Source organism: Rana temporaria, chromosome 4 (assembly GCF_905171775.1).
Source record: "Rana temporaria chromosome 4, aRanTem1.1, whole genome shotgun sequence".
Taxonomy (NCBI): domain Eukaryota; kingdom Metazoa; phylum Chordata; class Amphibia; order Anura; family Ranidae; genus Rana; species Rana temporaria.
This window is the reverse complement of record NC_053492.1, coordinates 184,782,278-184,805,186: the sequence shown is the minus strand read 5'-3', so window position 1 is coordinate 184,805,186 and position 22,909 is coordinate 184,782,278. Positions and strand designations below refer to the sequence as shown.

At 41.7% G+C, this 22,909-nt stretch overlaps 1 protein-coding gene across 1 annotated transcript in view; it reads right to left on the bottom strand.

Moving 5' to 3' along the window:
* ACAP2 (ArfGAP with coiled-coil, ankyrin repeat and PH domains 2) overlaps positions 1–22,909 on the bottom strand; it is a 178,735-nt gene that overhangs the window by 130,397 nt on the left and 25,429 nt on the right. Inside the window, exons 2-4 of the mRNA XM_040347722.1 lie at positions 7,487–7,544; positions 6,946–7,065; positions 4,490–4,543 (exon numbers count right to left, since the gene is read on the bottom strand). Of these exons, the coding sequence (XP_040203656.1) occupies positions 4,490–4,543; positions 6,946–7,065; positions 7,487–7,544 (232 nt within the window). The remainder of the gene's footprint in view (positions 1–4,489; positions 4,544–6,945; positions 7,066–7,486; positions 7,545–22,909) is intronic.

The following is a 22,909-nucleotide window of genomic DNA, read 5'->3' as shown; positions in this document are numbered from 1 at the left end:
ATACGACGGCATCTGGGATCGATCCGACAGGCGTACGTCTTAGTACGCCGTCGGATCTTAGGTTCCTTTTTTTCGGCAGCCGCTAGGTGGCGTTTCCGTCGAATTCCGTGTCGAGTATGCAAATTAGCTAGTTACGGCGATCCACAAACGTACGTCCAGCCGGCGCATTTTTTTACGTCGTTTGCGTTCGGCTTTTTCCAGCGTATAGTTACCCCTGCTATTATGAGGCGTGCTCAATGTTAAGTATGGCCGTCGTTCCCGCCTCGCATTTTGAATTTTTTATGTCGTTTGTGTAAGTCGTTCGCGAATAGGGATTTGCGTAGAATGACGTCACCGTCATAAGCATTGGCTTGTTCCGGTTAAATTTCGAGCAAGCGCACTGGGATACCCCCACGGACGGCGCATGCGCCGTTCAAAAAAAACGTTGTTTAAGTCGGGTCACGACGTATTTACATAAAACACGCCCCCATCACATCCATTTGAATTCCGCGCCCTTACGCCGCCAAAGATGCACTACGCCGCTGTAACTTACGGCGCAAATTCTTTGAGGATTCCAAAAAAAAAGTAAGTTGCGGCGTAGTGTATCTTAGATACGATACGCCTGCCTAAAGAAAGGCAGATCTTTGTGGATCTGGCCCCATGTCTTGTTTGCACTGTGTCTCTGTGTAGAAGTTACTATCTTTGTAGAATCTGGGCTTTACTTTTTAATTTCAGAGCTGCCCCCCTGATGAATAGTGGAAAATTTCCAAGAAGCAGCACAGATCCACAGAATGAACGAAGCAGAATCAGAGAGATTCTTTGCAATGCAACTCCCCCCATGGCAATAAAAACAGTGAGCAACACAGAAGTCAGATGGACAGATCATATTCCGGATCCCTTGAGACTAGCAATTTAAAGGCACCACTGATTTAGACAATCTCACACTGAAAATAAAAAATAAGTCCACTTTTTAGACCACTTTATGACCATATTTATGGTTTAACATGCAGTGGTTTCTTCTGCCCTGCAACAGCTGTCACTTTTGAATTTTGTGCGGCTGTGTAAGGCACTGCTCTCGCACAGCTATGTCATTCATTCACTCACTGAACTACAAGTCTCGTCTGCCACTGTGGCGATTGCCACACTTACAGTTCATTGAAACTTCCTGAAGCTCACCAACTAAAAGCCCATACCTCAATGCTGACAAGGAGCTAGAGAAAGAGTCTGTAGGAGCCTGTGCATTGCACCCACAATCCGTTGATTGCAGAAGCAAAAGGTTTTGCAGGCCTATTTGCACACAAAATAATAAATGCACATGTTTTTGCTGCAAATATGGGTGCATTTATTATATTCATGCAAAGGCTAGGCTTAGCCTTTCAGTTACGAGGCTGTAGGCATAGCCAGTGTACTGCCTACAAAAGTAAGACACAAAGGTAATTTTTCAGGGTACTCCTCAGGCACAATTAAAATGTCTAGATTGTTCCCTATAGCATGGCAAATTTTCAGCTTTTGAGTACAGGCTCACCTTAAAGGGGTTGTAAAGGAATTTTTTTTTCCCTAAATAGCTTCCTTTACCTTAGTGCAGTCCTCCTTCACTTACCTCATCCTACGATTTTGCTTTTAAATGTCCTTATTTCTTCAGAGAAATCCTCACTTTCTGTTCTACTGTCTGTAACTAAACACTGTAATGCAAGTCTTTCTTCCTGGTGTGGAGAAAGTCTCTTGAGGGGGGAGGGGACGAGCAAACAAGTCAGGACGCTCTCTACTTTGCAGATAGAGAAAGGAGCTGCGTGTTAGTGGGCGTCCTGACACTCCTGCTCGCCCCCTCAAGAGGCTTTCTCCACACCAGGGAGAAAGCCTTGCATTACTGTGTGGAGTTACAGACAGAAGAACAGGAAGTGAGGATTTCTCAGAAGAAATAAGGACATTTAAAAGCAAAATGGAAGGATGAGGTAAGTGAAGGAGGACTGCACTAAGGTAAAGGAAGCTATTTAGGGGAAAAATATATTTTTCCTTTACAACCCCTTTAAGTATTACTAAACCCAGGAGCCTGCATTCACTAAATCTGGTCTTCCACTGTACACAAAACTTGGAAATGCAATAGTTTTAGTAAATATAAATTGCTAAATACAGTACCTTTTCTCACCAGCAATAGACTTCTATCAGTGTTAGTTTAAAGTGGTTGTAAACCCTCCCCCGGAAGTTACACCTACAGGTAAGCCTAGATTAAGGCTTACCTGTAGGTGTTTGCAATATCTCCTAAACTTACACGGTTTAGGAGATATTAGCCAAAAGGTATACACCATTTGTCTACAGCACATGCGCGACGAAGACAACGGCGCAGGCGCAGTGACAATCCCATTGATAAAAACGGCAATGTCGGATTTGACGGCTCCCGCGCACATGCGCGGAGTGACGTCTTCGCCGCTCCGGCCAATCACAGTACTGGAGCGGCGATACTCAGAAGTAACCTTCCGAGTATCTGTGGAGAGATGGGGGGAGACGAGGACGACTTTGGTGGCTTCGATCTAAGGTAAGTAATGCATAATGAGCTAGTATGCTAGTCATACTAGCTCATTATGGCTTTGTCTTGCAGGTGTTTAAAAAAAAAAAAATCTGGGTTTACAACCACTTTAAAGCTAGTAGGAGGATTTTTTATTTTCCCCTGTTCTATAAGGATGTAGGACCCCTGACCCTCTGTCTGGACAGTGCTGATTGGCCCTGTGCTGATCACATGCATTCTCCCGAGAAGAAAAAAAGAACTGTCACAATACACACCAAACTGAGCATGTGCAGCTTGTCCCCTTAGCCTCTGTACACTGTATAAGGAGATATATTGGGGACTCTGGAAGAAGGGGAGGCTCAGAGGACATGGGATCAAATAGCCTTTTAACACAATTCAGAGGATTAACCCCTCCACAGCAAGTATAACAAGCATATATTACTGCACATACAGACTAATTTTACTGTTGTGGGTTTAGTAACACTTTAACCACTTAAGGAACGCCGATATATGTCGGCAGAATGGCACGGCTGGGCACAATCACGTACCCGTACGTGATTCCTTAAGCCCAGCCGCGGGGTCGCGAGCCCGCCGGGACCCACTTGCCGCCGGTGTCCCGCGATCGGTTACCGGAGCTGAAGAACGGGGAGAGGTGTGTGTAAACACACCTTCCCTGTTCTTCGTTGTGGCAGTGTCATTGATCGTCTGTTCCCTGATATAGGGAAAGACGATCAATGAAGTCACACGTCCAGCCCCACCCCCCCTACAGTTAGAAACAAATTTGAGGTCACACTAAACCCCTACAGAGCCTCCTAGTGGTTAACTCCTAAACTGCAATTGTCATTTTCACAGTAAACAATGCATTTTTATAGCACTTTTTGCTGTGAAAATGACAATGGTCCCAAAAATGTGTCAAAATTGTCCGATGTGTCCGCCATAATGTCGCAGTCACGAAAAAAAAACGCTGATCGGCGCCATTAGTAGTAAAAAAAAAAAAATTATTAATAAAAATGCAATAAAACTATCCCCTATTTTGTAAACGCCATAAATTTTGCGCAAACCAATCGATAAACACTTATTGCGATTTTTTTTACCAAAAATAGGTAGAAGAATACGTATCGGCCTAAACTGAGGGAAAAACGTTTTTATACATTTTTGGGGGATATTTATTATAGCAAAAAGTAAAAAAATATTGGTTTTTTTTTTCAAAATTGTCGCTCTATTTTTGTTTATAGCGCAAAAAATAAAAACCGCAGAGGTGATCAAATACCACCAAAAGAAAGCTCTGTTTGTGGGGAAAAAAGGGCGCCAATTTTGTTTGGGAGCCACGTCGCACGACCGCGCAATTGTCAGTTAAAGGGGCCTGGTCCTTTACCCGAATATTGGTCCGGGTCTTAAGTGGTTAAGTGTTCACAGACAGATATGCTTTTTTTTTCTATAGTGTACCAGACAGCACTGTGTTACACAATACCACTATTATAATAAATAACATTTTCCACATAACAATTTGATTCTATGAACTGCATTAAACCAGTGGGATTTAAAGGTGTAGTAACGGTCCATGCCACAATTGTATTGTAGCAAAAATATTTTTCCTCCGTCTCATGCAAGGGAGCAAAACTTTTTAAGAAAAGTCACCAAAAGTGGTCTCACTAAATTATTAAGGTTCACACCTGAGCGTAGTGGAATCGTAGGTAGAACTGCGGCAAAACACGGGACGTGTTTATTTCTTAATGGCACCCCAAACGCAGTGCGATTTTGCAGTGATTGTCAAGTGACAATAAAACGAAAAAAAATTACACCGCCAAACGCAACAAAGCTAAAAAAAAATGCGGCTACGCTTAGGTGTGTATTTGGGGTCCAGGCACAAATACAAACTGATCTATAATTCTCAGTGTAGTTGTGAAAATTATAACATAGTGGAAATGAATTTACGTTTAAAATAAAACACCTCAGTTTATAGCTGTAGAAGACCCTTCTTTAGAACATTTCCATGTATGCACTTACATTATGAAACTTGATCATTTCTTCCAGACTGTCAGAGAATTTTGTCAGGCTACTCTGCAAAAAAAAGAAAATGGAACATAAATCAGATTTAATATAAAAAGAAGTGTAGTAACCTATAGCAAACAACAATAAACCCCTTTTATTGATGTGTGCCTAGTATCAGTTGTTACATTCTGCACAATCTAACTGCATAACCTTACTATGCTCCCTCGAAACCCCAATCTACCAAAGCAACATCCAAAAAAATCCTGCACAGGTTTCAACTAAATCAAAATTTGGGGGGCTAGGCACTTCCAACCCCCTCCCAGTCCCCATAAGAAAGAGCCTTGACCTGGCAATTCAGCCTCTCAGGCTCCAGGCACCATGAGTGGGATGCGTCATATTCTCCCCCTAGAAGTAGTGGAACAGGTGAGCTCCAGAAGAAGATTCAGCAGCAGGGAGGAAATGACAAATGCTGCCTTGAGACTAAACAACTTTACCTGGGTAATTCTAATTCTAAACTCCAGATGTACATAAAAGACCACTATTTTTTTTGGTATATTAATTTAAATACCGTATACTGTTGCTTTAAGGACCTAAATCCATGTTTAAGGGCCTTTTAACACTCAACTCCTCATGCTGGGAAAAGGAAGGTAGTATTGTCAGCCCCTCAGGCTCTACTACGCTATACAGAGCTTTCAGGTTAAAGGATAATTTACCTTTTGGAGCATGTTACACATTACACCTATAGTTGGTGTATAACAGGGGTGTCAAACTCAATTTCATCGTGGGCCGCATCAGCATTATGATTGCCCTCAAAAAGGCCGGTTGTATCTGCAAGATTAGATGTCCAGCGCATCCCCTCCCCTTACATTAGATGTCAAGAGCCTCCCCACCATCAGAAGTTGAGTCCCCCACTCTCCCTTACATCACAGTGCACCCCCCTTTCCTTATGCTGCTGCTGGGAAGAAGCTGGATGCATTGCTTGAAAGCAGAAAGTAAGGGTCTGGAGTAGGACCAGCGGAGGGCTGGAGCTGCAGGAGAGGTGCGAGGGCCACATGAAATGGCCTGGAGGGCCGGATTCGGCCCGCGGGCCTCGTGTTTGACACCTGTGGTGTATAATGTGCAACATGCCCTAGGATGAGCACCCTCATAATTCATTGACAATTTCTCCAGCTTTGTAACTGTCTGCTCGTACAGAGGTACAGGCAGGCAAACTGAAGGAAGAGTCTGCAGGAGCCTCCCATTGCAGCAGATCAAGGGGTCGCAGGCGAACACTCTGCTGGCTCATTAGAAAAAATACATGAACATTTTTCCTGCATAAATATGCGCATTTATAATTTTTTTCTTAAAGGTGAACTTAGCCGTTAACTTTAGGAGCAAGGTGGGGGCAGGTCAGAAACCACACCATACTACTTTACTACATGAAGAAAAGCAAGCGCAATGACCTGGCCATACTGTAAAGAAGGGGTGTCTTGGTGAAACAATGAAAAATGTACCATACAGGAGAGTTTAAATATACTGGATGTACAAGGTGTGACAATTTAATTCTGAGAATGCCCGCAGTGTGGCATTATGGTGGTGAGATCGGTTGACAGGGATCTCAGGAAGAGGCTCAGTTAACAGGGATCTCAGGAAGAGGCTCAGTTAACAGGGATCTCAGGAAGAGGCTCAGTTAACAGGGATCTCAGGAAGAGGCTCAGTTAACAGGGATCTCAGGAAGAGGCTCAGTTAACAGGGATCTCAGGAAGAGGCTCAGTTAACAGGGATCTCAGGAAGAGGCTCAGTTAACAGGGATCTCAGGAAGAGGCTCAGTTAACAGGGATCTCAGGAAGAGGCTCAGTTAACAGGGATCTCAGGAAGAGGCTCAGTTAACAGGGATCTCAGGAAGAGGCTCAGTTAACAGGGATCTCAGGAAGAGGCTCAGTTAACAGGGATCTCAGGAAGAGGCTCAGTTAACAGGGATCTCAGGAAGAGGCTCAGTTAACAGGGATCTCAGGAAGAGGCTCAGTTAACAGGGCATTTAGTGGTTTACCTGAAGTTCAGCTTTAAAGCGTATTTTTTTTAGTTTTGGAAGGGAGAAAGGGAAGAAGATCTGTCTTTTATTTTGTTGTTCGCTTGTATCCCACTGATATTGAGATTTGACCTCCATTTGTCCCGGTGACCCCTATCCCCAGGAAAGGAACTGATGATAAAAAAAAAAAAAAAAAAAATTGTCAGGGTTTCAGCCATCCCCCATTATACTCAAATCAGATAACCAGATGCCTATATGCCAAGCAGACATACTTGCTTGAAAATGGCAGGTGTTTTTTGTGCTACTCAGTTTATTATTTATAATCCCTAAATCTGCTTGAGAGCAATGCCAGCAATTGAAGGAAAAAATAAAATTCTGCAGCAGCACACTGAGTGGTCTCTTATCAATAGGGATGGTGCAACAATGGCATAGCTTCATATTGTTCCGAGCAGAAGCTGCTTACTTCAATCACTTCATCCTTGCTAGAATATTGGGCCAGGTCCCGGATTCCATTCATAAATTGCTTGTTGGCAGTACAATAAGCTTTTCCAGCATCGATCATTCCAATGCATAGTTTTACCAGCTGAAAAAAAGAAAAAAAAGTACAGTATTTACCAGTTCATCTCAAATCCTACTTATTTACCTTGAAAACTAACAAGGGTTTGTTACTTTTTCTGCAATGGACACATGCCGCTTGCAGTCAGTAAAATGCATAATTCTGACAGTTTTTATTCAAGTGCCATGCAATTTATTCAGAACTATGAATCACACAGCAAGATATTCAATAAAATTAATTTCTCATCATCAAATGGCTCAATTCACACCAATGAATTCACAGGCATGATGAATCACTAGGAGTAAAATATAAAAATAAGGAGCATATTAGAAATGTACTTATTATAGAAACAGGCAAGAATCACATATCACTGCAGGATTAGGGCAGCATTAGGGAAATAACGTTAAATCTTCAAATATTTAGGACAAGTATGACTGAGTAGGTTTACCTTGTCAAGCTTCTGCTCGAGTTCCGATACATCCCCTTCAACTACGTCTAAAGCGGCTCTGTAGAATGGAGAACAAATTTAGTTACATTTTCAACCAAAAACAGCCTGAAAGGTACAGAAATAATGATCCATAAAATACACCAGGATTGTTATTATCTTTCATCAGTGCCTCTGATCCAAAGAAAAAAGTTAAATATTGTTGTGTGTGCGCAGCATACAAAACTATTCTAATTAAGATATAAAATTAAAAATTAATTTCCGGGAAATATTGTTTTGGTTGGGAACAGTTTTTTTTTTCAGTATTTGAAAACAGTTTGCGACTTAAAAAATAAGTAGAGCCAAAGCTGGCTGTACTTCTGTGGATCACAAAAGTGCAGTTTGCTTTGCACTCTTGTAACCCGTTTTCAGCAGACAGTGGGCTGTACACCTTCTGCTGAGGTCACAGAGCTAGTCCAGGCTTGGGCAAGATTGTCGGTATTGTCGGTATCTGCCCACATGCCTGGATTGGCACCCGGCTCAGCGGGCCGCTAAGAGTCTCAGCTGCCAGCTTCCACCCCCGCCCATCGCTTCAGTGAGCAAGGAGGGAGCAGAGCAGAGAGCGGTGACTGACAGTCAGCAGCTCTCTGCTCAGTGAGTACAGAGTGATCTGCGGTGTTAGATTGCTCAGTTCTCAGTGTTCGAGCCGGCGGTGGACTGATGCTGCATCCACCTAGGCAAGTATAAATCTGCAAAGATACCATAAGAGTTTTTTTTCCTGCATGGGCTTACTTTACAAAGGCCATGTCTTAATTCTTTATTTCACAAAAGGCAGGGGTTGACTATTGTAATCTCAGAATCAGAACATTGCAGGCTAAGCTAAGTCAGGCAGTTGGAGATCAACAAGTACAGCTGTAAAATTATTTTTACAAGGTCAATGTTCTCTGAAATTAAATACAAAACATAATGCAAGAAAGGCAAGTAAGGGTACGACCAATAATGTATTATAGACCTAAGGCTGCTGCCTACCAGAAAGAAAATAGAAAGAATCAAAAAGGAGAAAAAAAGGGGTTGCTGACAGGGAGGGGAAGGGGTGCGCTATATTTATTATGAAAATACACATATACAAGTTTTGTACAAGCTATTAAAGGAGGTTGGGCTCCGAGGGATCAGAATTATTATTATACAGGATTTATAAAGCACCAACAGTTTACGCATCGCTTTTCAATAAAAAAAAAGGGAGACAATACAGTTATAATACAATAAAATACAAGAGGATTAAGAGGGCCCTGCTCAGAAGAGCTTACAATCTAATAATAATCAAAAGCCATTAAAGCATGCAGGTTTATGACAACTGATGTAAATTTGTTAGGTCTACATGAATTGCCTCATGTTTTACAAAGATTTGTACAAAAACACCAATATAATATATATATATATATATATATATATATATATATATACACATACATATACACATATACACACACACACACACACACACACATCACAAGGTCATCTGAAAACCTGGAAGTACAGGAAAAGAATAGAAGTATAACGTAGCTAGCCAAGCTATATACCAGTTGGGCAGAAATGTGGGCAGAGCTTATGCATGGTGTGCCTCATCACAGGCTGCTTTGCCATTCTTACAGCACTCAGCTGTGCTATTTTTGTTCCCTTAACGCAAGCCTGCAATTAGTCAATTCTACGCTGATTTTATCCACATAAGCAATAATCCAACCATTTCCACTATCACGATTTACAGAAGAAAGACGCAAGGCTAGCTGACAAGTACTAGTAAAACAACAGCAGCTTTCAGATGTGCCACACACATACAATGTCACAATGATCATAGAGGAGAGAAAAGAATAAAGATATCCATTGGCAATTATGTTACAGATTTTTAAAGTATCAATATCTGAGCATCAGTAACTCCAACTTAAAAATATATATCCAAATTAAAATAGAAAGCTAACTGGGCAAAGCGTCTAAATAACATAAATACGATCTGCTTGCCACCAAATGATTTCCAGTTCTCTGAAACCTGTTTTGTGATGCAGACAGTATAACATTTCTAACTCCGCTTTCATATTTGTAAAATTAATCTGTATGGTAACCAATTTTGGGGAGCTTTTAGGTGTAAATTTTGTGTTTATGTGCTCAAAATACTTAATCTAGCTGACAGTGTAAAAAATACATGGTGTGGACTACGCATTCAATAGGTGTACATTAATTTTAAAAATAAATAAATCACTTTTAAATGTGACTATTGTAATGCTAGCCATGCACAGATAGATTTATCTTGTTTAGCCCACATGAACAGAATGGATGGAGGAATCTCCAGTGCCAGCTACCCTATACATACAGCCACAATAGCTAGAGCTGCCTGAATACCAGAACAGTGATTGCATCCGATTAGGATTGTCCAGGCAATATTTTTTCATCTGGCTCGACAAACATTGATTTTAAAAACGGACTGAGCCGATTGGAAAATTATCCACCAATTATCCATCAGTAAATAGATAGGAAGTTTTTTTTTTTTTTTTTTTTTTTTAAGTAAATCTTCTTTAGTTGCTTCCTGATTTCTGGACTAGACCAAAATTATGCAAACGTTCATGCAACCCAGAAGTCTACATGGGAATCTTTTTTTATCTTTCATCTGGAGGAGGGTTTTCTTCAGCCAAGCACACTCTCCTGTTTGCATGCCTGAGCCAAGGTCAGAAGGATTCCAGGAAGTGAAGTAAATGCTACATGAATCATTTGCCCTTATTCAAGATGGCCATTGCTAGAAATGCAAGGGGGCATTTGTTAAAAGGATTTCTCAACAAAAGCATAGATGGGTGAATTTACTTTGAATTTTAAAAATGAATTAAATAGTGTTTTTATTCAGTGGTGCTCTGATGGAGTTTAGTTCCGCTTAAAGCGGTGGTTCACCCTGCTGAACAACATTTCAGCATACAATTCGGCATCGTATCGCGAGCTACAGTATGCTGGTCTTACATTTTTTATCCCCGTACTCACTGTTTAATCGTACCTAGACGATTCCGTCTGCCGCGGGGAATGGGCGTTCCTAGCAAGAGGGAGGGTGATTGACGGCCGACTCTGGCACGTCACGCTCCCCGAAGACAGCCGGAGTAGGTCTCGGCTCTTCACGGCGCCTGCGCACAGGCTATGCGCAGGCGCCGTGAAGAGCCAAGCCTATTTCGGCTATTTCCGGAGAAGCGTGGCGCGCCAGAGCCGGCTGTCAATCACTTTCCGTCTGGATTGGAACGCCCATTCCCCGTGGGCAGTCGGAATCGTCTAGGTAGGATTAAACAGTGAGTACGGGGATAAAAAATTTAAGACCGGCACTCTGGAACCGATCTCCATCGATACCACAAAAAATATCATTGGTGCTTTGCGGAACAGCACATCGCCCAATGATATCATCCCCACCAAACTGCTGAAGGAATGTGCCGACATCCTGGCACCACCCATCACACAGCTTATAAACCAGTCATTTAAGGAAGGCACAGTGCCATCCCTGTTGAAAGAGGGCACAATCCAGCCCATCTTGAAAAAACCTAACCTGGATCCCAAGGACCCAACTCACCGCCGTCCCATAACAGGCCTAAATGTTCTCTCCAAGATAATGGAGAAAGTAGTGGTACAACAGCTGCAACAGCATCTAGATACCCACAATCTACTGGATCCATTACAATCAGGCTTCCGTCCCGGACACGGGACAGAAACGGCCTTACTCAAAATATGGGACGATGCCCTCGAGGCCGCAGACGAAGGAGAATCTTGTCTCCTGATTCTGCTGGACCTAAGCGCAGCCTTTGACACGGTAGACCACAAACTGTTACTGATGCGACTAGCCAAGGTAGCAGAAGTCGCAGAAGGTGATTTACCATGGTTTTCTTCCTTTCTTGAAAACCGATCACAAACAGTTAAATTGGGTTGTTTCACGTCGGAAAAGCGCACGGTGTCATGTGGAGTCCCCCAAGGATCCCCCCTGTCACCGGTGCTTTTCAACATCTATCTTCGCCCTCTCTTTGATATTATCAGTAGCCAAGAACTACTCTATCACTCTTATGCAGACGATACGCAACTGTATTTTCGCATCTGCAACAAAAAGGATCATCATCTCAGTTTAGAGAAATGTCTCTCTTTGATAGAAAACTGGATGACTAAGAGTTATCTTAAACTCAACAGTTCAAAAACAGAACTCCTTATGTTTCACGCCAGCCGAAAGAGTCAACTGGCAACAACCTGGACACCCCCGCCCATTCTGGGCCAAATCATCACCCCTAGCTCCAAAGTCAAAAGTCTCGGGGTCATCTTCGACACCTTCATGACAATGGACGCACAAATAGGGTCAGTAGTCAGCGGAGCGCACCATCTGTTGCGCCTACTACGCAGACTTATTCCATTTATCCCCAAAGAAGACGTAGCAGTCGTGGTGGGAACAATCGTGAATTCCAGACTGGACTATGCAAATGCCCTTTACCTCGGACTCCCAAAGTACCAAATCTCTCGTCTGCAAGTCGTACAAAATACGGCCGCCAGACTTGTGACTGGGAAAAAAAAATGGGAATCAATCTCACCTTCGTTGAGAACCCTTCACTGGCTGCCAGTAAAAGACAGAATTGCATTTAAAGCACTCTGCCTGACACATAAGTGCATCCATGGGAAGGCTCCGCAATATCTTTGCGACAAGATAGAACCTCACAATTCGAATCGCGTTCTGCGATCCACCGACCAAAATCTGGTCAGGGTACCAAAAACCAAATACAAGTCCAAAGGAGAAAGAAGGTTTGCTTTTCAGGGTCCTAGACTATGGAACGCTTTACCAACCAGCATTCGGTTGGAGGAAAACCACCTGACTTTCAGAAGACGAATCAAAACTCTGCTCTTTTGATGTCATGAGACACGAACAACTAGCGCCCAGAAGCGATTCAGTTCGCATGCGCCGCGCTTTATAAGTTTTTCATTCATTCATTCATTCACTGTAGCTCGCGCTACGATGCCGAATTTTATGCTAGAATAACATTTTTTTTTTTTTTTTTTTTTTTTTAATAGGGTGAACCCCCGCTTTAAGTACCTTAAAGTGGTTATAAACTCTTTACAATCACTTTAACCTACAAGTAAGCCTACATTAAGGCTTATCTGTAGGTGCTTGAAATATCTCCTAGACTTACACGGTCTGGGAGATATTTGCAATTTCCCTCAACGACGCCTGGGAACCGAGCATGCACCGTCTTGAAAAGGCATGCTGTGCCGTTTCAAGTTGGGGTCATGCCATTAAAAGGCGGCACCCACGTGCATTGCGCAAGAGTGACACCACGCGACTACGGCCTGTCACAGAGCCGGAGTTCACGGCCCAGGAAGGTGGAGGGGTGAACAATGTACGCTCGCTGCTAGCGAGGAAGACAGGGACATTCTCCTGCAGGTAAGTGTCACATAATGGGCTACTATACGATGCATAGTAGCCCATTATGCTTTACCTTTGCAGAGAAACAAAGAGGAAGTCAAACCCATCAGACTTTTCTGCTGTTCTTATATGCGGACAAGAAACATGCTGATGGGAAGACACAGCAGAGTGAAAAGGATAATTATATCAGTTTGCAAATTCTCCTTTATTTTTCAGCACCTGTGGCTGTCAGAATACCAGAACAGTGCCTGCATCCAATTGGATGCAGGTGCTGTTCAACCAAATGAAAAAGCAAACCACAGAACTGATGATTCAGCAGGAATCGACCAAAATTCAATCTGTGCATCGCCAGCTTAGTCCCCTTTCGCACAGGACTGCGCCAGTGATGTCACTGGCTGCATGTACAGTAAAATATCTCCTAAACTGTGCACATTTAGGAGATATTTACACTACCTATAGGCAAGCCTTATTATAGGCTTACCTATAGATAAAATTTAACATTGAACGTTACTTTAAGGCTGCAATCTTTAGCTATACTATAATCTGCAAGTAGGTCTAGGAATTTACCATCCTGTTTATCAGAATCTCAAGACTGAACAAAATTAAAAGTCTTTTTTGCATGTAAAACAGTTTCTATATACAGTATGTACTGTATATTAAACACAATGCTAGAGCCTTCTATTTTGGTCTGTGTTGAATAATAATAACAAAATATATAAAGGAAATATAATATAGGATGTCCTTGTATAGCATATATAAAAAACAGGGTGCAATCAGCGCAAATATATAGATAAAAAAATGATGATATTAAAGTGTATTTATGTGATACAGACCCCCAGGGTTCAGATCACTGGTAATGCCAGCTGAACACTAAGGGAAATTCGCAAAAATCCTAAGCAAGTAAAAAATAAAATAGAAAAAGTGCAGCGCAAAACTCAAATATATAAATGATACTGGTATACTCAAACACCAATACCATAAGTGTGAATATGAATATGCAGAAAAAATGGGAAAAAAAAAAAAAAATTAAATACAATTCAAACAAACAGTCCAAAGTCCATAAGTGTCAGAAGATGAGTGAATTAAACGAAAATAAATCTCCACCACGTGACAATCCACCAAAATTTTGAAGTGATCCCTCCACCGTTGTAGATGGCTACTCTCACCTTCATATATGGACCACTGAGTTAACAGATGGTCAATAAAGCAAATCAAATAGGCAGGTCATGAACAGGAACCAGGCCGATGTATTAGATCCTCATAAGACAACCAAACCGCAAAGGACAGGTGCATGTAAAGAGATAATCACAGACTAAGTGCTCACTGTTGCAATGTGTGGATTTATTCTTTAAAAGAAGCAAAAGTCAGGCTACTCACATTTGGCCAGACAAAAAACGGCATGAAGTAACAATCTTTAGGAACGAACAGCAGATGAGCGACGTGATGTTTCAGGCTTCTAATCAGGAGCCTGAAACATCACGTCGCTCATCTGCTGTTCATTCCTAAAGATTGTTACTTCATGCCGTTTTTTGTCTGGCCAAATGTGAGTAGCCTGACTTTTGCTTCTTTTAAAGAATAAATCCACACATTGCAACAGTGAGCACTTAGTCTGTGATTATCTCTTTACATGCACCTGTCCTTTGCGGTTTGGTTGTCTTATGAGGATCTAATACATCAGCCTGGTTCCTGTTCATGACCTGCCTATTTGATTTGCTTTATTGACCATCTGTTAACTCAGTGGTCCATATATGAAGGTGAGAGTAGCCATCTACAACGGTGGAGGGATCACTTCAAAATTTTGGTGGATTGTCACGTGGTGGAGATTTATTTTCGTTTAATTCACTCATCTTCTGACACTTATGGACTTTTGGACTGTTTGTTTGAATTGTATTTAATTTTTAATATTTTTTTTTTTCCATTTTTTCTGCATATTCATATTCACACTTATGGTATTGGTGTTTGAGTATACCAGTATCATTTATATATTTGAGTTTTGCGCTGCACTTTTTCTATTTTATTTTTTACTTGTATAGCATATCCCAAAAAATATAATAAAAAAGTCATGGAGATACAGGCAAGATATCAGAAATTATGATTTTTGCTTTACAAATCAATACCATGAATAAGATAAGATATGTTCAACCGTTAACAGTATATATGGTAGCAAAGACAAGTAAAATGGCATCTGTGGTATGCAGATTACTTGGCTGTTTGTCACAAGGAACACAACCACTCTTGTATGGATGTGGTCTCACTGAATGTTTGCTTCAGATGCATTTTTAATTACGGTATGTAACCACATGTCTTCAACATGCATTAGGCTAGTTTTCCAATTCCTGTCTAGAAAAAAAAATATATATATATATATATATATATATATATATATATATATATATATATATATATATATATATATATATATATTCTTTGTGTCAAACGTGTAGTCAAAAAAAACAATACAATACCAAAAAAAAATAAAAAATACCAGCACACTTTCAAGCTACAGTAGTCAGCTAAACCGAACTGTATGAATGGACTACTCTCCCGTGCCAGGCTATTTTATTCTTACAGCCCCAAGCACTAGCTGTCAGAATACCCAAACAGTGTCCACAGCTGACTGGGTTTAGGGGCTGGTTGGCTGACAATTTTAAGAATGGCTCTTTGACAAAGGTTGGACGAGTACTTGCTAGAAATGGTAGAAACTTGGCAAATTTAGGGGAAAGTCCAACAGTGTATGGCCAGTCAAGAATGCTACACATGGAAACAGGAATGGACTAAGGAGATTAGAGCAATCATTAAGGAAAAAACTGTGAAAAATCTTAGCCCCGAACAACAAATGGCTTTGAAATCCCTAAAAGAAAATGTAGATATCACTATTAAGGGTTAGGATAAGGGTGGTAACATTGTGTTGATGGGCAACCCTATGTACGAATCGATGTGCCTAAAAATATTAAATGATCACAAATGCTATTGTCGTATTCCTGCCTCCCTGGTTGATAAATTTAACCAGGAATTCTACAATCTGGTAGACGAAGCCCACAGGTTTGGTGCCATCAATATAGAGATACAAAATGTTATACGCACTCGCCATCCTCGCATTCCCACCATGTATGCATTGCCAAAAGTTCTAAAATACATTAAAAATCCCCCGGGGAGGCCCATTATCTCTGGTAATGGGGAGTATCTCAGAGGGGATTAGTCAGGTCATTGATCATTATTTAAGGCCACATGTTTGGAAACTTGCTTCCTACATTAAAGATACCACACACTTACTCCTGGATAACATGGTTCAGCAATTTTGGTTAAGATTGATGTTGAATCTGTGTATAACAACAATACCTCGATCATGAGGGATGCTATCAAATCGTATTTTTAAACAGAAATCCACCACCGAGTGGAAATTCCACAACTTTATAGTGAGCATGGTTGAATTTATGTGATACACACCTGGCCCTGGGACACGCTTGATGGTGCACCTACTGCAAGCGGTCTACATTCAAATTACCCCCAATGCTGGTATCTCCTAACCGGTCATTTCCAGCTTTGTACACGGCGTCTCTGTAATAATTGCCGCCTACTACCAGATAGGTCTCAGGGCCTTAAACTCCTAATACCTTTATACAGTCACCACAGGTCCTCTTTGTGCTGGGGCACCTTTACCATCTAAAACCTTGTGCAAGATTTTTCTCCACGCTGGACTTATGCTCCCCCAACGAGTGGATTTCTTGTGCACAGACCAATATCTCCTGACGAAGCTACCACAGTAGCGAAACTAGTAGAGATCCTGATCTATATGACCCCCTCCGCTTCATCGCCACCCTCAGATTAGGGTTCCACACCATCTCGATGATGTGTTGGCTGGTCATATAATCTATCGGTTTTACATTACTACTGATTTATTATTTTTTAAAAATTGTGTACTCCCTATTTTCTTGATGTTACTTTCAATAAATTGAATCTTTTTTACTTTTACTACACTCTCCTGTTTAACTTACTTACCTAGTACCGATATAGTCCCCCCGCCCCTACCTACCTCCCTGGCTTTTTTGGGCCTCTGGGGTCCCAACAAACCCTATCTCTATTCAAACTTATGTCTAGGATTATGGTACTTTAATTTTATGTTATTTTTGCTACTGAGAGGTCTCCATATAAATCATGCTTGAATTTATCTTGAAACACAATGTTTTTCTTTTCGGGGATTCCCACTTCCTCCAGGTACAGGGGGTGGCTATGGGGACGTGCTGTGCACCCTCATATGCCAACCTGTACCTGGGGGAGTGGGAAAAGACCTTTTTGCCCAGTGATGTTTTAACATCATACACACAGCACATCGTGTTGTGGCAACGCTACATAAACGACGTGCTGGAAACTTCCGGCAATACCATTCTACATGCCAACAGTTTCCATCCGGAACCTCTTAAAAGATCCATACCGTATAGTCAGCTCTTGCGACTCAAACGCAACTGCACGACTACAGAGGACCTCCAGATTGAAGCTGATCAGTTAACCAAAAGATTACTCATCAGGGGTTATACTAAATCTTCCCTGAAAAAGGGAAAAAAAAATAAAAAAAAATAAAAAAAATAAAAAAAAAAAAATCGGGTCAAAAATCTAGATAGACACAAGCTTATCTTTAAAAAGAAGGTAAAAAAAAAGTGATGACACTACAGTAATTATTCTGCATTTTTCAAACGAACATGACAGAATACACAAGATTTTGTCCAGGCATTGGGCCATTCTCACCGAAGAACCATCCTTTACGCTGGGTTGGTAACCAAAAATCCCCAAATTACATTTAGAAGGGCTGTATCCTTGGGGGAGACTCTCACCCAAAGTTAATACAGAGGTGATAAGAGAAAAGATCCCTGTACCATATGGGGGACCTACCCCTGTGGATCTTGTACTTTTTGTTCTATTATCGGTCAAAGAACATCTGTGACATTGCCAAATGGGGAATGTTTCCATCTTAAACACTTTGCGAATTGTAAAACGCAGGGAGTGGTTTATTTACTACAGTGTCAATGTGGAGCATTCTATGTAGGCAAGACACGCCAAGAGCTGGGCCAACGTGTTGGCAAACATGTAGCAAGCATGAAGATCTGCAATCTATACCTTCCATTGTAAAGACATGTGGCCAAACTGCATGGCTTTAGAATGCCATCAATTAACTTTACGGTCCCCAGATGAAGTATTCTCATACGAAATGCGTCAGGTCGCTTCCACTGCCGCCTCATTTGTGTATACACGCATGAATCTACAGCCTACATGCGAGTGTAATTGCTGTTTTAAATAAAAAAAAATTTACTGTACAATTTTACGCTATGTGGCCACCCTTCTCTTCTATCTCCTATTTACCACTGACACCATTTTGAGAGGCTGTGTTTAGGAACCTTTGTTCCAATACAAAGTTCCCTTTGAAGCTGTTTTTGCATCAGAAGCATTTGACCAGTATACCTCCAGCTTCCTGCTTCCAAGACCCTGGATATATACACATAAGCCTTTCTTGACTTCTGGCGACATATGTCCCCACAAGTCCACCATTTCCGGTAAGCAGATTACTACACTGGTGGTGGTGTTTTGATCACTTCAAGGACGATATCAGCATCTCCTGCATCTGATCCAATTTCACGTGGTGGAATATATTATTTATGGACTTTAATCATTATTCATTTTTATTTATGTTCTGATCACTATTTATTATTGATTTTCACGCATCATGGTTTAAACCATATGAACATCACATATATCGATATTGAGTTGTACTTAGGATTACATCCTGTGTCATTTGTTATTATTCACATATTATCCTAGTATATTGTCACAATATACATGGTTCAAGCGCTACACTTTATTTTTTCCTCATATTGTTGCTTTTTTATTCAAAACTAGCAGTGTTAGCAGCTGTGCATCCTAGGCAGCGCAGTGTATACCACAACTTTTATTTACTACTGCTTTAATGCATTCCATGCATTTACCTTCTGTGCTGCATGTGACCCCCTCTCCCCCCTTATACTTACCTGAGCCCGATCCCTGTGTATGAGAACAGCGGCTCTCCCAGCTGCGTCTCTCCTCACTGCAGATTGGCTCCCATTGCTGTCAATTGAATTCTGTGACAAGGGAACGGGACCGACACACCCTGTCTGTGTCAATGGACGCAGACATAGTGGCACAGGAGTCAGCCCGCTTGAGTGCCCCCATGGGAATCGGCTTCCTATGTGGGCACTCGCTGAGGAGAAGGAGCTCAGAGTGCCAGTGGGGGACCTGAGCAGAGGAGGACTGGGGCTGCTCTGTGCAACACCACTAAACAGAGCAGGCAAGTATAACATGTTTTTTGTTTTAAAATAAATCAATTTGCTTTTAATGTTACTTATTCCAATATTATCTGGGTATATGCAAATAAAGCTGATAATGTTCTTATGAGTGCAATGTTACAGTGGCTATTGCCTTTTTATTCAAAACACAATGACATTATTTATTTAGTTATACCATCTGATTCAGAGTGACAAAACCACAGCACAAATCTGTCCTTAGACCTTTCTATTAGTTCAGCTTTTTGACATCCTCTCAGGAACTAAGAGAGATTAATCAGTAACAGAACTAAGTAACTAGATTCCCTGGAGCTCTTATAGGAGGTAAAGCATAACAGGCACCCATGGTCCCTGAAATGATTTCAACCATTTACAACCACCCAGTTAGGCAGAGGTCATACATAAACGCTCCAAAATATTAAAAAGAAACTTGAAGTAGTGTTTCATTGCTATATTCTATCACCTGTGAGGTGGACCCTGGTCCATAAAGTAGGTGCCCGTTTGTGAGACCAGTTTCTTCAGATTCCCTGAGCATTCCAAGTGCTCCATTACATAATTTTGGATTACCAACCTTCCTGGTCAACACAAATGAACTGTCCCCTCCAACCCCGTGCCTTTCATTTGGCTGCCATAAACAATGGATGACCTTAAAGGATCACTAAAGGAAAAAAAAATTGTGCTAAAATGACTGTTTACATGGTATAGAGACAGAATAGTTAAATGATTCCTTTTAAAAACGATTGAAAAGCAATTCAATCATATATTGTACCTTGGTTTCTACTTTCGTTTCTTTGCTCTTAACTTCCTGCTTCTCGGCACTGTTCATGTGACCATAGTGCTTAGAACTACATTTCCCAGTATCCTTTGTATCATTCACACCTCTTTGCTGTTTGGGAGAAGTGCAGTGTTCACATGCACACTTGTAGTCTCCAGGAGGGGGCGAGCACGTTTGTCCACACACCAGGAATCCCCTCACTCTGCCATGCTTTTCTCACACAGACAACCAGGAAGTGGGGAGAACAGAAAAGCCATACAAGAACATCTGTGCTAAAACGAACAATGAGGGCATGAAAACAGCACTGCACTAGGGTAAAGGAAGCTATTTAGCTAATAAAATGTTTTCCTTTAGTGACCCTTTAAAACGGTGTTCTGGGCAAAAAAAAAAAATTAAAAGACAGCAGCTACACACCGGGAACCCTACTGCGAATGCACGAGGCCCCACTCCCCTCTCCTATTGGCCCGGCATGCCGGAGGAGGGAGCCCGGCAGCCTGGACGTGGAAAAGGATCCTGTCCCCCCTCCCCCCCAAAAGTTGCCAATTGTGGCACCGGAGGGTGGGGGGAATCAGATGAGCGCAAGTTCCACTTTATTTTATCATTTTTTTTCTTACATTTTAAAGTAGAACTATAGGCAAAAAAATGTTTTACACTTTGGGTAGAGTAAGGGAGGGTTATAACTCCTGACAGATCCCCCCCCCCCCCCCCATCATCTGTGTCCCCTAAGGGAGATTTCCCTTCACTTCCTGTTACATTGCCAAACAGGAAGTGATAGAAAATCCCTGAAAATGAAAGCGGGGGTTCACCCTAAAAAAAAAAATCCAGCATACTAGCGCGAGCTACAGTATGCCTTTATTTTATTTTTTGGCGCCGTACTCACAGTTTAATCCCGTAGTTAAGTTTCAGACTCCCCGCGGGGAATGGGCGTTCCTATGCAGAGGGAACATGATTGACGGCCGGCTATGGCACGTCACGCTTCCCGAAAATAGCCGAAATAGGACTTGGCTCTTCACGGCGCCTGCGCAGTCAGCTCCTAGTCTGTGCGCAGGCACCGTATAGCCCCGTGAAGAGCCGAGTCCTACTCCGGCTATTTTCGGGAAGCGTGACGCGCCATAGCCGGCCGTCAATCATGTTCCCTCTGCATAGGAACGCCCATTCCCCGTGGGGAGTCTGAAACTTAACTACGGGATTAAACGGAGTACGGCGCAAAAAAATAAAATAAAGGCATACTGTAGCTCGCGCTAGTATGCTTGATTTAAATGGTAGAAACTTGTTTTTTACGGTGAACCACCGCTTTAATGGCATTACTTGGGGACCCCAGGTAACCAGAACTAGTGTCCCCATTGGAACATTTCCCCTCTATTACTTTTCTGTGGACAACCCAAAGTTTGGGATTGCTTTCACTATCAATGATAATGGTAAACAGAACAAATAGAGAGAGTGAATCTCCCTAACGGGGGACACAGACAGCAATAAATACTGACAAGCTTTCCAATTCCTCTACACTCTATCCAACATGAAAAAAAGTTTTGCCTTTAGTTATACTTCAAGTTTTGTATTTGTTTGTTTTTTTGATCAGCATACGAGACAGTACTTACAGTGGCTGAAGGGGTTAACATGAGCCACTAGACCTGCCATAGGCACTAAGACTAGTCACACCTTTTCCGCCCACCTCCTCCATTGATAAAAGCTGTACTAGCTTTCAGTAATAAAAAGAGCTCTACGACTATGAATAGAGATAGACCTTTCATGTAACTCAGGGATCCTCAAACCACGGCCCTCCAGCTGTTGTAGAACTACACATCCCATGGCATTGTAACACACTGACATTCACAGATATTACTAGTAGGCATGATGGGAATTGTAGTTCCTGAACAACTGGAAAGCCGTAGTTTGAAGACCCATGATTTAACTGCCCAACACAAGGCTCTGGGCTGTAACAGCTGATCAGCAGGTCCCAGCCATGAATCATTGGGCGAGACCTGCTGACGAACTCCTGTGTACAATCACAGAGAGTGCTGGCCATGTTAGTGTGGAACCCTAAACCCAGAAACAGGCAGTGATATGCCAGCATGTTGCTCATTGCGGGCAGGCAATCTGCAATTGGTTAAGTACTGGTGAACAAAGATCATATGTAATCAGCGTTACCATACAAACTGCATTATGACACAAATGTGTGCAGCCACAACAAAACTGGCAGTAAAATGGTATTTCATCAACAAAAGTGAAATACAAAGCAGCTTCCTAAGAAGTTACACTACACATGATATCACCACAAGATTAGCATCTTGTTGAATGAATAAAGTCAGCAGCAGTAACACTCAGAATTTGTGTTCACAGGCAGGGCTGGGTTGCCTCTGGGATGCTTGTTAGTAAGGAGTTGAAGTTTGCATTCACCCTTAGGGTAATCCATATAGGTTTATAAAATAAACTGATAAAAAAACGGTTTCACTTTGCTTTTCCTGCACCTGGCAATACTTTATGCTTCCAACAAGGTCCATGTATAAGAGATATAAAGAAAATGATTGCCAGTATAAAAGAAGAGGAATGTTTAGAAGCATCCGTTACACAATTACTATATTGCATTGCATTTCAATCCGCAACTTCCAAAGGGGGAGGACAAAATGAAACACAGATGTTTGGAAGAAGGGTCACTGCATTTTTCTGGTCTTGGATGTTTTTCCATTATACTCTGCCAAGGGAAACATTAGGACATTCAATACTAAGCAAACTTGGGGAGGGGGGGGTAATATACTCAAACAAAGTATACCTATTTTTTGTTTGTTTTCTACCATTTTCATACATTATGTGGCAGTGCAATAACTTAATATTATTTTGGTGTAAGGTATGCAAAGATTAACGTACAAAAACCTCGGGTTTTCCTGCAAGTATTGTTTTTCTACGGAAGCTGCACTGTGGCTGAACAGCAGGTAGAAGAAGGATACAAG